This window comes from Amblyomma maculatum, chromosome 1 (genome assembly GCF_055883805.1).
Source record: "Amblyomma maculatum isolate TAMU_Amacu chromosome 1, ASM5588380v1, whole genome shotgun sequence".
NCBI lineage: Eukaryota > Metazoa > Arthropoda > Arachnida > Ixodida > Ixodidae > Amblyomma > Amblyomma maculatum.
Genome location: NC_139344.1, coordinates 185,894,029 through 185,910,693, shown reverse-complemented (window position 1 = coordinate 185,910,693; position 16,665 = coordinate 185,894,029). Strand labels below are relative to the sequence as shown.

The 16,665-nt window shown below is 48.0% G+C and overlaps 1 protein-coding gene across 1 annotated transcript in view; it reads right to left on the bottom strand.

Moving 5' to 3' along the window:
- Nucleotides 1-13,934: 13,934 nt before the first annotated feature.
- The window catches only part of LOC146205119 (transmembrane protein 64), a 33,600-nt gene continuing 30,869 nt past the window's right edge, over nucleotides 13,935-16,665 (bottom strand). The window contains exons 2-3 of the mRNA XM_084589814.1: nucleotides 15,620-15,781; nucleotides 13,935-15,564 (exon numbers count right to left, since the gene is read on the bottom strand). Of these exons, the coding sequence (XP_084445940.1) occupies nucleotides 15,382-15,564; nucleotides 15,620-15,781 (345 nt within the window). The 3' untranslated portion in view covers nucleotides 13,935-15,381. The remainder of the gene's footprint in view (nucleotides 15,565-15,619; nucleotides 15,782-16,665) is intronic.

The window sequence follows — 16,665 nt, the reverse complement described above, 5'->3', positions numbered from 1 at the left end:
TAAAAAAACACCACTACGCGCTGAGCAATGGGCAAATATTTAAAAATAAATAATAAATTGCTGGCTCCGTTCAAAGGAGTTATGCTTTGGAAGAATAGTCAACAATACTGCCTTCTACCAATTGAGGATATTTATTTGCCAGTAACCTTTACAGCCATTTCCTGGTTCCTTCACTCGCATTTCGTCTGGAGATGATGCTCTCCTTTCACTGAGGCATGTGTCCTGGCGCCTGCTTAGTGAACACGTGCCGGTATAGTGAACGCGAGACTGACTTTCTTTGTAGTCTGTCGCAAACCACTTACGTGTCGCGACTTGCAATGTCAGTTATTTCAATGCGAAAGCTTTAATATCTCACGCAACGCAGAACAGGTCGCCAGAAGTGGTACCAAAACTCAAGTGACAGGACGTCATAAGTGAAACAAAAATTATAATTAGACGTAAAGTGGATGAAGGTGCATACAGTATGTCGGAACGACCGACAATAAAAACCGGGTATCCCGACGTGGCTCGCTCGAGTCCGAGTTTCCATAGAAACTTCGACGTACGTGAGCCCGTGTCAAACCATCGAAGCGGCGAACGATACAATGCCACTATTCCTGTGTCAGGGCCCTGGCCCCTCTTGTCGCCGGTGCACCATTTGCTAGTAAGGCGCAAGATTTGATCTCTAGCATATCAAAATTCTGACGCAACCATTATTCGTGCAGCTTTCCGGATGGCGTCATACCAAAATTTACTGCCTAATTGGCATTCATTTGCTAGGCTAGTTGGCGATATGGATTCGAACAGACAAATGTGCCTTCAGTTGTATGCCCTAATCACCTCACTGTACCACGTGACTTAGCGCAGCGAGCCGTTTCCGAGGAGGAATGGTGTGAGCCAGCGCTATCAGTGGGCGCTGTCAGAGAAGCAGAAATAACACAGATCAGACGCGAGCACGAGCACGGTATAGAACGGAGCTATGAAGCACTGCAGTTTGCGACGGAGTCCTTGCTGAATGACTGCGTGTGGTACGTATGGATTACTTCCTTACTCGAAGCTCAGTTTCGGGAGGCTGCATGGCGCAGAGAGAGAGGGAGAAATATTTATTTGCACCCGTGAAAAGGTTGGCGAGGATCCGAGGCGCAGCTCTGTCCCAGCGATGTCCCTCAGCCGTCAACCGGGATCTGGATCTGAGCAGCGGCCAGGGCGAGACGGATGGCTTCACGTTGTCCTTTTTCGTCCTGTTTGAGTAGCATTGCCTCCCAGAACTCATATGTTCTGTCAGGTTCTCCAAATCTAGGACACTTTCATATGATATGGATCATGTCCGCTATGCCCTCGCAACGTTTCACCTGGGGCTGAAATTTTCCGGGTGCCACTTGCTGTAAAGCTGGGGTTCGGGAATACTCCAGTTTGTAGCTTACACCGCATAACCTGCTCGCTTTTATTGAGTTGCTTACACGCTTTTGGAAGTACTGATCTGCCTAATTTGTAATGATTTAGTATATCTTGGTATGTATTAACGTCGCCATCGAACTGTAGGAGCTCCTCATTGCGCAAGGAGTACGGGGTTGCGTATGAGACGTCACTGAGATCCCTGAAAGTAGCTAATCCTCGGGCCAATACGTGCGCTTTCTCTTTCCCCCTCAACCCCTGCTGCGTCGTTGTCCAAATGAGCGCGACCTGCTCTGCCGGCGGTGGGCCTCTGATCAACATTTTTGCCACTATGGCCGAAATGCGGCCCGCATCAAAATTTCTAATCGCTGATTTTGAGTCACTAACAATAATTTTTACCTGTTTGTGGATTAGAGCTAGCGCAATGGCCACCTCTTCCGTCTCCGTTGCGGTCGAGTGTCGGGGGGCTGCAGCACACACCGAGCCCCCACACGAGAGCCCCCACACAAGGCGCGAAGGCAGTGTTGAACATTATTGTCACGAGCAAAAGGAAATGAGGGAGGAATAAAAGAGGAAAGACACGTGAAGTGCAAGCGAAAGAGGCATGATTAGACAGCTAATGCATTGGTATTTTTTGAGATGGAGAAGGTGACGATGAAGGTGAAGGTGAAACAAGCATTAAAGGCAGGACGAGCGCCATCCTATATGGTTCCTCTGCTGCTGTGTTTGCCTTTTGCGCTGTTTTGCCTTCAGTATGTTTCGCCAACTCGTCCGTTTGGCTTTAGTAAAGACACCTGCTGGACCAAAGCGAAGGTGCGTGAGCGTATGGCAAAGACTGAGACAAAGTGGCGCAGAACCGGCGCAGCGGACAAGCCTGCTCTCGGCGTGTACTCAACGCGCAAAACAGACTCGCTCAGCAATGGTTTTACAAGCCCCTGTATAGTGTCACCTGCAAATCGGCACAATCGAAAGAGAAGCTGTGGCATGCGGTGATCTCGTTTTTAAGGACCGTGGCTTTGTCGTCGTGGACCCAGAGACAAAAGTGGTGAAATTAAAGCTTCTGTGACTTCCGAAGCACTTGGACGACGCCTTCATACGTGAGACCCTCCAGGCGTACGGGAAGTTGACTTCGATTTCGGCAGAAAACTGGCTAGCGGCGGAAATGGAAGAGTTGAGAACGCTGAACCGGGATGTTGTGCCTTTCTGTGAAGGAATCGGCGTTGGCGACGTTCCACATCTGCTGACTGTGGAAAACAGAGCCTTGTTCTAATACCAGGTAGACCACCGTTGTGCCTCTGATGCAATCGTGTTGGCCACACATTCGTAGGCACTGCCGTACGCCACGCTGTGAGGACTGTCGGCGCTTCGGTCACACCGCAGATGAGTGCATCGTTACTTATGAGGATAAGCTGCGGCATCGTGTGCGGACAAGAGCACATAATGGACGTCATGAAAGTGTTTGACGCGGCTGGTGACCTTTCAGTTGCTATTGCGGACACGCCTTCCAGAGCTAGCACATCGGTTGTTCCCCAGGGTGGCTCCAAGGAGAGCGAGGAGAAAGAGGAAGAACTTGAAACGCTGCCTCGATGTGAGACGCCGACAGTGCTTAAAGCCTGGCTCCATCGGAGGGGGGTCTGCACTGATTCGAGCAGTGGGGGAAACGGAAATAAAGAGGGAAAGAGAGAAAGCAGCTGGTTGTCTGTTTTGTAAATTATTTTATACAAAGCGGAGAAATCCTTATTTTTTCCTTTGCTGGTTTTCAAAAACTTGTTAGTGGTTCTTATTAATACTCACTGCGAAACTGTCGAAACGATACAGAACAAATCTGATTACACCATTGAAAAGTACAAAAAGTGGTTGCCAGCTTTCTATCCATACAGTCCTTGTACTTTCAAGCTCGGGGAGTCTCGGACCCCTCTTAGATGTTACTGGGGGGTCACAGACCCCCAGAGACCCCCCTGACTTTAAGCACGCCGAATCCGGTGCACGGTGTGGAGCCTCACTTGCTCTAATCCTCCTAATGGGATTGCTCCGGTTACTCCAGTTCCTGAGGTCAACGCTGAGGAGCAGCTTGCTGGTCAGTACACTCTACTTGCAATTGAGGTCGTCCCTCGTGTTGAAGAGCCTCTTCAAAAACGCCCGGCGCATTGCGCAACTGGCTCAAGTGACGATGGTGGTCCGGTAAACGTGAAGCATCGCCGACGCCGCGGCAAGTTGAAACACATGAAGAGCCAACGTTCGCGTTCCCGCAGTCATGGTGGCGGTCTGTAGGCAACATCGTCGTCTCCAGACAGGCAAATGCAAGTCTAGTTAATACTGTGTGGTCACCATGGCGACCTCTGAACAGCTGGTGTTTGCAACGCTGAATCTGCGAGGCTTTAGATCTCGCCAGAAGCAGGTGCAACTTCACTGACTTTTCAGCAGCAGGCAGCTTGATTTTCTCGCCGTCCTGGAAACAGCGTGAAAGTGAGCAGCTGAGACAGAGAGGGCACTAGGGCCCTTTTCGTCTGATTAAAATGTTCTTGTAAAGCATGCGGTTGGTTTGTCGGCGGGTTGCTTCTTGTTTCTGCGAAAGGCTCTCCCTTATTCGGCGTTATCGACTCTGAAGGGCGGCTAATAAGCTGCGAGTTTTTGTTTCACAGGAAGCCATGAGAGACTAATCGATATATATGTGCGTCCAATAGTGCAGCTGAGCATGTCGATTTGTTTGAAGGCATAGCTACCCTTCTAGATTGTGATAGGAATGTTGTTCTAATGGGAGGCTTTAATTGTGTATGTCACCTGAATGATCGTGCCGTGCCTAGTGCCCACAGAGACAGAAGTGGTGAAGTGTTGTTGCATGTTACAGATGACGCAGGGCTAATTGATACTGAGGCCTCATGTCATGCAACTACACTATTCACGCGCATCCATGGGAGGTCCCACGCGCGCCTAGACAGGATTTATGTTTCTTCCCCGCTGGTTTCCCGTGAACTGTTGTGGGAAACTGTACTGGTTTCATTTTCAGATCATTGTATGGTGGTTGCTCGGCTCAGGAGAACTACTGTTGTAAACTTAGGCCGCTGTGGGAGCTTCGGAAGCTAAATACCTGACTTGTAAATGACCAGGAGTTTGCCGTTCGAATACGCTCACAACTGCAAATATGTTTTACAAGTGCCATATCATCCTTCGCTGCTTGGGAGCTCTTTAACCAGGAGGTGCGAGCGACAGCAATTGAAATTGCGTCTGTTAGGTCTTTTTACAGGAAGTTTCAAGAGAGGACAGTGCATAAGAATTTGTACAACCTCTATGAATTGGAATGTGAGGTACCTGAATTATATTTAGACGAAATTGCTAGTGTAAAGTGTGACCTACAAAAACTGTACTCTGCCAGATACAGGTGTGCCTGAGTTTGATCACGCACGAATCGTGCTTTGCACTGTGAAAATCCTACGCGGCGAGCTCTACTTGAACATCGTCACGCTACTTCCAAGCTGATACTGAAAATTATCTCCAATGGAAACATAGTAACGAAAACGTGCTGTTCAGTGACTACTCCTAATTCGGACCTACTAGCTAACTTCACAGCTCTCATAGCTCCTATATAAGATGATGAGTATACTGTTATCAATGGCCCTGTCACATTGGAAGAAATAAAACAAGCAATTGACCAATTCTCTCCGAAACACTGGTCCTGATGGCATCACATGCGAGTTTTACAAAGCTTTTAAATCTTTCTTGAGCCCTGTCCTGCTTCAGATTTTCATTTTAAGTTTAGATGTAGGGGTCCTTCTTCAGTCCTTTACTAGGAATAACACCGTCTTAATTCCAAAGAGCACGGATAAAGAAATATTGCGCTCAGTGGATGGCTACAAGCCAATCACGTTGGCAAATGTGGACTGCATAATTTTCGGGATAGTTATATCAAATCTCTACAACATGCGATGGCAGTTCTCATTGGCCCTCATTAGGCGTGTGTTTTTAGGGGCTGCTCCATAGAAAGTAACATTCACATTGCACGTACAATTCTCTAATCTTGCTCTGGATCTCATGAACAGCTTGCTCTACTCCAGTTTGACCTTGCGAAGGCATTGATCATATCCGTCATTCGTTCCTGTTTTCTCTTCTCGAGCATGCAAATGTTGGATCAACCATACTTAAAGCGGTGCAACATTGTTACAACTGTTCCACTCGTTTGATTGTTAACGTTCACCTCTCAGAGCCTGTGCCTATTCGATCATTCGTGAAGCAGGGCTGTCCTATGTCATCGCTACTCCTTTCCCTCTACCTCGAGCCACTTTGAGTGTACTGCGAAATAATATTATTCGTGGTTATGTCGTCTTTAGTAATGAAGTCAAATTGTTTGTGTACGCCGATGACTTAGCATTTGTCTGCACAGAGGTGGGCAACCTCATGAGGTCAACCTCAACCTCAAAATGACCTCAACCTCACGGAGTGAGGTGAGGTCGGCAACACCTGAAATATTTTGAGTGAGGTCAGCAAATGAGACCTCAACCTCATGCGTGAGTTTGAGGTTGAGTGAGGTCGTAACTTGGTGAGGTAGGCTTGTGAGGTCGAAATTATTGTTTCCCACAGCGATAAAATAGCCGGCAAAACACCTTTCATAATGCCTGTCGTGTACACTCTTTTGGCTACCAACGGGCACGTAACGAACAGTTTGAGTCTGTGCGTTTGCGTTCGACGCGTAAAAAAAAGGAGGGGGGGGGGGGGGGCGTAAAGCAGCACGGCAAACGAGTGGGGTTGGACGACGGCTGCAAACTCGAAAGTAGGTGAAACACGATCCCGCCACCATTCCTAGCGAGTTTGGGAAGTAAAGAAAGTCTGCGCAAACTCGAAGGGTTTCCAGACCTACGCGGGTATGTCGACTTCTCGAAAGAAAAAAAAGCTAGAATAGTAGAAAAGAGGGAAGCGCAAGATCCAGCAACCAAGGAATTGCTTGGGGAGGATGGCACGAGAGATGAGGTTTCAAAGAGGCATATGGAAAGAACAAGGATGCAGAAGAGACGAGAGATAAATGGCTTGACGAGAAGTCACCCCAGGAAGACTGTATTTTAGTACATAAAATCTGCTTTTGCTATTGTGTATGGTACGAGTTAAAACGAAAGAAAGCAATAGGACGGTAGATCGTAGTTGTATCAGTGCAATCCACTCTTTTATTATTATTATTATTATCATTATTAGTCACTAGACATTAAATTAACCCTTACATAAAAAGATAAATTTAATGTGCCCTTCTCGAGGAATCATTGAAGAACAGACAGGTGACTGACGACTGCTTGCAGTCATTCCTTTCTCATACCCTACGTGAGCTTGCGCCTTTTTCATTTACACGTTTGTTTATCGAGGGCCTCCCCTCCGTTTTACAGCTTGCAGCCAAAGTGGCGGGCGCCCCTTTTGTTCGTAAGCTGGCTTCTGCTCTTTCGGCTCCGAAGCCGGTGCCAGATCTCACTAGCGGACAAAGCGCGGACCCAGGAACCCCTCGGCATTTCTTGGAAAGTAAGCCACTGCACATACGCGCGCCTCTAGGAGTTTGCGAGTTTTAGGTATTTTTAAGTGCGTTTCTGTCAGCGGGGCCGAGAGTTACAAGGACAGTGGCAGTGTGGGCGAGAGAGCGAGATGTGTGCGCGGTGCTCGAGCTTGTGAATGCGCGAGTGAAGATCTGCGTCTACTCTTCTCTTTAGTTTTTCAGTACACTTGCACCACCCCTATTTTTCCTCACTTCTTATTTTCGTTTTGCGTGGTCACTTACCAGTGCCCCTTCTCGCGTTTGTGCACTCGCGTAGACTCTTCCTCTCGCAACATTCTTTTCTTTTTTTTGCTTCTTTGGCTTTTGGTTGTGCGCTATACCTCCTACTGGCGTATTCCTGTTGGTCTAAAGAAATATAAAGACAGCCCCTTCTCGCTTCTCGGAACGCCGCGGCGGCTGCGCGGACTTCTGTCGCTTGTCGACCATGCAGGCATCTCATCGTTTCGCAGGAGGGAAACGCTAGTCAGTGTTCAAACTCTGCTCTTCCTCCGTGTAGACGCGTTGCCACCTTGCTCACCACCCGCTAGTCTTTCTCTCTTGACGAATATTGTGCAGTCGAAGAAAAACGAAACAACTCCCGTAGCATGGGTTAAGTGTTCGCGCTTCCTTTTCCCAGTGGGCGTGGTTCTCTCGTCGCGACTAGAAGCTGGTGTCTTAGCCCCTCGTTCTCATCGACACCAATCGTTCCTGGAACGTCTGCTTGGAAGTCGCCCCCAAACGGCGTCGGTGAGCCGCCCGAAATCGAAAAAAAAAGGCAGCATCTAAACAACATGCTGTGTTCTTCGCCATTTACCGTGGCCGTCTTTTTCAAGCGAAGACACGCAGCCATACCGTGGTCGGCGACTCGTTGTAATTTATGACGGAAGTTTCCGCCCTTTCCAGCTGAGGTCTGCCCTTCTTCTTCGAGGTCTATCGCATTGTTGCGTTCGGCGTCGAGGGTGCATGACATAGTTGCGGTTATGGCAGGTGTGGTTATGGCAGATATAACGAAAGAAATCTAAATATACCGACGATGATGTGTGCGCCCGCAGTTGAATTGACAAAGACATCGAAGGCCATTTCCGTTACAATAGCCACGCAAAAGAAACAAAAAGCACTGTAAACTTGGAATGCATTCACTGCGACAAGAAACTGTGTGGACAAGGAAAACAGCTTTTGAGCTTCTCTCGGCATCTCAAGGTAATGTGCGAATTATCCCTAATCCAACGTATTATTTCTTTAACTTACATCAATGATAAAAGGAATATTTTGGGGCTGCAAATTCGCCGTTAGGTATTATAAGTAGAAAGGAGGGTAATCTTTCCAATAATTTGTCAGGGCGTTTGTTCTATACAGCCCAACCCACTCGTCAGGATTATCGAAAGTAGCACATTGTCAAAAGTCAAGCACGCTTTACCTTTTCGTAACTAAGCATCTCTGCATATGGCAACATTTTGTTCTGTCCGCCTCTTGTGATAAGTCCCACGTCAGAAGTCAATTTGATAAAAGAATGTTATGGTACTACAACTTCCATACGTAAGTTGTCGATCTACTTTTTTTTTGTAACAGAAACGTTACACTGAAGAAACATTTGATTGCTTGTGATTTTATCATCTGATTCGATTTCAAATCGCAGGAAAATGTCTTCACCAAGAAATCATGACTTGCTTGTCATGGGGAAACGCTATTTGACGGTCACAGATATGTGCAACGTTTCACTGCAGACCTTCGGGGGTTCGCATCCAGCAGCGCCAAGGACACATAAACATTACAGCGGGACTTAGGTAAATAGTCACCATATCAAAAAAATAATAATAAAATAAAATAAATTTTGAAGAGTTGAAACTGACCAATTATACTGCCGTTATTAGGTCAGCCTGCTATGAATAAGTAGCCCCGCTGGCAAATAATCATTTAAATTTTTTTACTTTACAAGTAAGCCTTATCATATTCAATGTTGTTTAAAATTTATGTCGTCATTCTGGCGTGTCGCCGCACATGACTTGTGCCATGACGTTTTATAGTTAGTGTTCTCAAGTGAAAAACCTTTTCTTCTTTTTTTCTTTTTTTTTTGAGGTCGAGCGACCAACCTCAAACTCACAGTTTGAGTTTGAGGTGAGGTTGAGTGAGGTCGGTGGTGGCATCAGAAAAATTGAGGTGAGGTCACCTGGTCAAACCTCAACCTCAAAGCGTGAGGTTGAGGTTGAGTGCGGTCAGGAAATTTTCATTGAGGTTGAGGTGAGGTTGCACTCTTTGAGGTCAAATGCCCAACAAGCCAGTATCGACAAAACTATAACCACTATTGAGCTGTTTGGCATTGTCTTCGGCGCTCAAGTGAATAGCTCTAAAACGGGTCTGTGGTTCGGTTCATGGGGATCAATGCCGACTCATTATGCTGGAATGGAATGGTGTCGTATCCCCCTGAAATGCCTTGGATTCCCCTTCATGCATTCAAGTTTAGTGGGCCCTACTTGAAAGAGCGAGTCCCGGCTCTTCAAAGCTATGGTCAGATTTTTGTTCCGCACCGTCTATCAAATTTAGAGCGCAGCTCTTTGGCGCCCGTTCCTGCGTTTCGCGTCGTCGTCACCGTTGTCCTCCGCAGCCGGGGCAGCACGCGCTCCTGCCGCCACCGATCACCGCTGCGTGTCCCCTCCCCCTCCCTCTTCCTCCGTGGTGGCAACCGCGTGTGGTCTCCGATTGCTGTGCGCACTCCTGCCGCCACCGTTCGCCGCTGCGTGTAACCCCCCCCCCCCCCCCCCCCACTCCCCCCTTCCTGCCTGGCGGCGACGGAGTTCTCCGACTGCCGAAGCGCCGGCTTGGCATCAACGGATCACGGTGCGAGCATACCAAGCCGAAACGCAGAACCACATTAATTTGACTCGCTAGCGGCGCCAGCAGCTTCAGTCAGTCGCTGATATCTCTCCGCCGCGCAACGTTCCTATGGGCCTACGCGCTACCTCCCGCGACCTCCCGATAACTGCTCTCCGCTCCTCCGATGCCACCTCTGTGCGGCAGCAATCAGCGCCGGATCGGAGGCGGCGGATCTCGATATGTGCACCACCCGAGCCGAAACGCATAGCCACCGTCCTTCGCCACTGCGAACCGCATGCCTAAAAGTTGTCTTTAATTGTACATGCATGTCTTGCTCGAATTCTTTGCCTCAATCTATCGAGAAGCTGCAACAGCTGATGAGCTGCGCTCAAATTTCGCATTAGGAAGTAACGTAATCGTCGGCAATTTTTTGGTCGAGCGCAGGCCTGCAACATGTTTCTGGCGACAAAACATTGTTTTCAAGGTACTCCATTGCGCGAGGCACATCCAAGGATTTCACCGAACGTTTGCGACATTCATATGGTCCTCCATTTTTGAGACTATGCGGCGTGATAACCTATTCAGGCCTGTTTCTGTTGACGGACTAGGTTTGACACATCTACATGTCAGAGAGTTAGTTGCTCGTTTCTTCTTCCGCAATAGCACCCATCCAATTATCAGAGCATCCCTGCAAACTAACTTTGTGAACCTTCTTCCCAACTTAGTGGTGCCTTCCTATTTTACCGATCGGCCCTTATTATTTGGTTTTATGAGGGAAGTTTACGATTCAGCGCGTTTTCTGGCAGGTCGCTTTTCTTATGAGTACTTATTCTCTGTTTCACGAAAGAATTTATACAAAGAATTGATATCTATTCTGTTCCCGCCTCCCATTCTATCGTTCTATCTATTTGTATTGTATGCGTTGAGAAGAGTACGTAAAATGGCGATTACGCCTTGCACTAAAACGTTTTTCTTTAAACTTCATGCTGCAGTTCTGCCCGTGAAAGCGTGGCTTCACAAATAATTGCGGGGGTCTAAGCATGGCTTGAACCTAGTGATAGAGCGAAAACTGTGCGTGTTGAAACGAATTTTTCTGCGGACACCTGGATTTAATGAGCCGCCGTCACAACGTTCGAACGAACTTTCTGTCCTATCAACTCGCTGTTCTCGTTCGCTTATATACCAATTTCCGAATTATCTCTCTTCTTGTTCTTGTTTTTTTCTTTTTTCCCCTTCTTTTTTTACTTCTTGTTTTCCTTCTTTTTCTTCTTTCCTCCTCCAACTCCTGACCCAGCTCTCGGTCCATACCACGTGACAGTTGCTAGGCAACGGCGCGACGCGCCGCGGAGCATACGGCACACGGGGCCACGCCGATGGCTTTCCTAGCGCTGTGTAGCTTTCGCTACAATAAAAAATGTTTGTTTTTTATGTTAATTGTCGGCTATGTGACACACCTGAAACCATCGAACACTGTTTTATTGCCTGCAAATATGCAATATTATTTTGGGACGTTCTACAAAGAACACCGAAGAAAGAAAGACTTTGTATTGAATTCTCACAGTGTGCGTTACCTAATGGCCGCCCAACATGACTATGAACCCTTTGACATGATTTCCTCCTTGGACTGCGCAGCCTGTGGAAAACGCGGATGTTGGATCGGATCGCTGGGCCTCTATAGTTTCCCCTAGTAGATACTCATTTCAGCCAGATGGTGCACCAGCTGAATGACGCTTATGAAGATAGTGACTATAAACCGGACTAGCTCCCATTATTGATGCGTTGTTTTGCTTTGCCACAGTTATAGTGCAGTCGTGTTAAGACTTGTTTTAGTTATGTGCTGTTGTATATTGATGCTGGTGTTTTGTATTGGTGTGTTTTTCTTACCCACTGTTTCAGTGTTGCGCTAAGACGTGTTTTAGTTGTGTGGTGTAGTATATTTCAATTGAATTTGTTCGGCTACAGGCTAATTACTTTGTAAATAATGTATATAGCTGTCTTCTGCATGTAACCGCGTGTAATAAATACCACGCTGAAAAAAAATCATGGGCGTGGCGCAGTTTATTAAAACTCTCGGCTGGGGATCCGAGGGATGAAGGTTCGATTCCCGGTGGAGACGGGATTTTTGTTTTTCTGGTGACGTCATCAGGATGACTGACAAGTGGCGCATCATCGCACAGATCCGATGCAGATTCAATGCACAGATCCGACGCACAGATCCCGTGCACGGGATTTTGTTCCATAAACCTAGAAAAGCTTTCGACTTAAAAATGGCACGCGCAGATCAACGGCAAGGACAAGGCGGTTGCTATGTGTGCGGACGGGAGACAGAGACGATCGAATATGTAATTATGACTTATCCAGTGCTTCTACCCTGTCACCCTTGTGGGTCCACGTTGCCGCAGACGCTAGCAACACTTGCTGTTGGGCTAGTTGGTTCAAATCCATATTTGGGAACACAGCGCGGAACAGGACGCAACACAAGAGAACGAAGGTAGACAGGACGGAGCGCTGAACTGACAAATTTTATTTTCGAAAGAAGGTGACCCGCAGACGCTAGGTTTCGCTTTCAGACAACCGCAAGTAGGCGATGCGATCGACAGTGAAATGTTACATCAGAATGAAGGGGCTGTAGAGATAACAAAACACAAAAATGTCGCCTTGATAGCTGGAAAATGCTATCAAGGTATATGGTGCTGGGGGCGTTGATGCCATTGCGGGGCTGACTCCGCCACAGCTAGTACTTTTTATTGTCCGCTCGCTCTAAAAGGGAGAGCCTCACAACCCATCCAGCCCAATCGATACAAAAGATGGGGAAGTAGAAATATAAAGAGAAGTGGCGTTGTGGGAACAGCAGGAACGTTCTACGCGCACACGCTGGTATGGTCGTCGGTTGACTCCGGCGCTCGTCGTGAGGCCTTCCGACCAAGCGTAGTCCCTACCGGCTAGTGTCTCGCTTCCGTCGATCACGACGCGAACCTCGTCTTCAGAACACGGGCCTTCTGACAACGCCTCTAGGATGCCGACAAGAGACCTCGTCACCGGTACCAGAGCTCCAAACTGCCGACTTCGAGCTAAGGCGACGTGACAGGACCGGCTTCCTTCACCCGATCCTCATCGGTTCTCTTCTCCCGTGGAGCACCATCTGCTATGAGAACAAGGTTCCCTTCGTGGTTTATCCGAATGCACCGCGTCCGAGATGATGGGCTCATCATCATCATCATCAGCCTGATATTATACCCACTGCAGGGCGAAGGCCTCTCCCATATTTCTCCACTTAACCCGGTTCTGTGCTAGCTGCATTCACTTGACCCCTGCGAACTTCTTAACCTCATCCGCCCACCTAACTTTCTGCCGCCCCCTGCTACGCTTTCCTTCTCTTGGAATCCAGTTTGTTACCCTCAGCGACCATCGGTTATCCTCTCTTCGCACTACATGTCCTGCCCATGTCCATTTCTTCTTCTTAATTTCTACTAGAATGTCGGTAACTTGAGTTATTTCTCTGACCCACTCTGCACGCTTTCTATCTCTTAATGTTACCCCTACCATGATGATGGGCTGACCACCCGCTATTTGATTAGGACTTTATCAGTTTGACTCTTCAGGTTATGCGTCAGGGAATATTACCAATATTACTTGTTGTTATCTGTAGCTTTATTTTCTTTCATGTGTAGAAAGCAGCGTTGCTTGTAGTTGCGACACGTATAATGTGTCGTGTCTTGAATGTCCCGTTTGAAGCCGCCTCTTTGCTCTATCAACTTGCAGACACACGTACAATGCTTACCACCTTATGTTGAACCAAATAAATCACAATTATCCACACTAGTGGGCCCTAAGTTGCGCATTGCCGCGCATTAGTGGCGTCAACTTCGTATACGCTGTACGACTACAATGAACGGGCATATGCCGAGGAAAGCAGCGTACTTAGTGAATGGCTTTGTTCAGCTTCATTTTGGGAGTTTTTCGACAATAATAGAAAATGGATCAGCAACAGTAGACAAACGCAGAGTCTGTGTTTGGATCTGCTCTGCTTTTGTTCCGCTTGCGCACTTTTTTGTTCATGATTTGTCAACTGGCCCCTCCAACCATTCTTGTGCGCCGCGTAATTGTGTTCCCAGACAGGATAATGTGGCTTAATGCTTAGGCCCGATTTTGACACACGTACGTAGCGGTAAGGAACGGAGCATCAGCGCTCCAACGCTTGAGCATAAGGACTGCTCTGCAAGCATGAAAAAAGAGGCACAAAAAAGTGGACGCACGGAACTGTGCCATGCGAAAAATGTACAAATATTTATTGCAGTGTTGAACAAAACAAAAGAGCCGTGTCTCCAAGAGCGGCTTCCATAATGCAGTGTTCTATCCCACTTGGGCATCAAAACGTTCCCGCACTAGCGAAACATAATTCGCCATACTCTCCTCATCGGTCCACTTGTAAATAATAGTAGTCTGGCATCTGGACTGCCCTTATAGTGGATGTGCAGACCATATCCCATCCGGATCATTCGCGCTCCAGGAACATGGAAGGATCTCGGTGCCGGCAGTACACGCCGCATATGAAATCGGGAATACGCGGTTATTTGCGCATGAACCCGACGAAGAATTCCTCTCAAGCCTCGACTATCCGGCAAGTTGGATAGCGCATTTACTCAGATCGTGGACGGCTATAGGAATATCTTCCTAAGCGCAGCTCTGTTGCCACTGTGCCTCCGGCGTCAGCGACCATATGAGCTAGTATGGCTGAAAGCTTTCATATAAGCTGCTCACCTCGAAGAGTCCGGTACGAGCCACGTCTGACTCGTCAAAATGGCGACCATGAGGCCACGTGCAAGACATATAAACGGAACTGTCCGGCCCGGACCTCTTTGGAGTGAAGAGGCTGTGGCACGACAGTGGCTTCCGCATATGACTAGCCACATTCGGAAGCAAATGGTTTGTGTTGGGTCTACAAGTCACTCGGGGCCTAGTCAAAGAAAAACAGCCACAGCTTCAACGAAACGTCACTGTGCATAAAAAAGTCATTAGCTGCTCCGTTGTGACGTAGGAGGGTACTACCCCCTTTTTTTCTACACATGTGGCTGTGGCCAGAGGACAAGATCGCCATCCTGCAAATGCCAAGCGGTTTGCATTTTCAAAACAAACATTAAGTAATAAATTTTTAAGCTGGAAAAATTAAAGGATAGAGCATTACAGTTAATGTTGAAACCCTCCTCTCTCCATATGTCATTGGCCATGATGTATATAAATTATATAATCCGCGGTTCACCCAACTCCTCACTCGTGGACCGCACTCCGCTGGCCTCTGTCTAAAATGTATTTCTCGTTACGTCAACGCCGATATCCGTGCCATGTTGCGTTCTTCATAGATTCCTTTGACTGTACTAATACATGCGACTCGCCCACAGACCGTTTGTGGGCACGATTTTAAGCAGTGTAATTCAGTTTTAGGAGGCTTGCTGTGCTTTATAAAACACCGGCGAGAAGTGGCCTCTGAATGCTTTGGCATCGCAACCTTTCACGTCTTTGACCTCTTTCAGTGCCGTTCGCTGGTGATCATAAGGCATGCGGCAGCGTACACCTAACGCTCTGCTCGCGTAAAGCTCTCTTCGTACTTGCAGATATGCCACGTACGTGTAACCCCTTTGGTGAGCGACCCTTGCCGCCAGAGTTGTTCTAAAACACAGGACGCTGCGTAGTCAGACGGCGGGCAGCCGATGCGGCCACGCGGGCTGCGGAGCGACGAGCACCCACGGGAAATGGGGGCAGAAAGCGGTGTCCAGGGAGGCCCTCGATGAGCAGCCTGTCGACAGGACGGCTTCGCGCAGCTCCTGGCGCGCCTTGCGCACGATGAGGCCCATTAGCACCACGCTCAGCACCACCTGCACCACACAGCGAGATGGTCAGCCTGGGCCCGGCCAGAAAGTTGGCGTTTACCTGAGCGAGCAGCACGGCGTATCCGGCAGCAGCGGTGGAGTCGTCGTCGAGCACTTCCTCCATGGAGCGCACCGTGGTTCCCAGGTACACGTTGATCACCTGTGTCGGCACCAGGCCCAGCGCAGATGCCGTAACATACCGGCCCAGGCTCATCTGGCTCACCTGCGCCCCATTACGTGCACGTCAGTTGCTGTAGCAAAGTGAATTTTGTGGGATGCTGTCGATATGCAAGCACAGCAGGTATATGCCGTTTGCAAGTTCAGTGAGGCCGGTCTCGCGGGGAGCGCCCAGTTCTCCCCTCCACGGCCGCCCGGATCGGCGCCGATCCAGTTAATAATAATAATGTTTATTTTGCATCAAGTAGAACACACAAGATGCAGGAGGCCTGCAGAAAAAGCTGTTAGACAGCTTGACAAGGTCGCAGGCCCCCTTATACACTGGTCATTTCACAGCGTCGCCAAAAACAGAAGGCCACAGAAGAAATCTAAAGTCATATTGATAAGCACTGAATCATGACTAACATCAAGCATGAAGCATAATAAACATGAAGCATGAGAAAAAAATCTTATCAAAACAGTGGTAAACTGCAAAGCACATTAATCAATATACAAAATTAAAGCCACGCATCAACAATAACAAAAACACTACGCAAACTACGCAATACCTTATACAAAAATGAAATCGACAAGAAAACAAACATTATGCACTGCCATCACTTGGGCAGGAAGCAAGTAGCAAACAGAAAACACTAAGAAAATAAATGCAAGATCATAAAATGTGCTTTTAAGTCTTTGAAAGAGATTTTTTCGAGAGAGATTTTTCGAGGGAGTTGGCCGTGTTTTCCCAACGCTGTTTCCACCTCACACCGCACCTCGGTGGGGTTGCCATTGACCTACTTCTCCGCTTCTGCTACCGCCGTTCACGTGCAAGGATAACATGCGATCGCAACCTGCCACGCTCACAACGTGATCAGTGCTGATATTTCACCCCTTGAGATTTTTACAAATACTACATAATCAGCATGTCCAAGAAGAAATAACATTGGG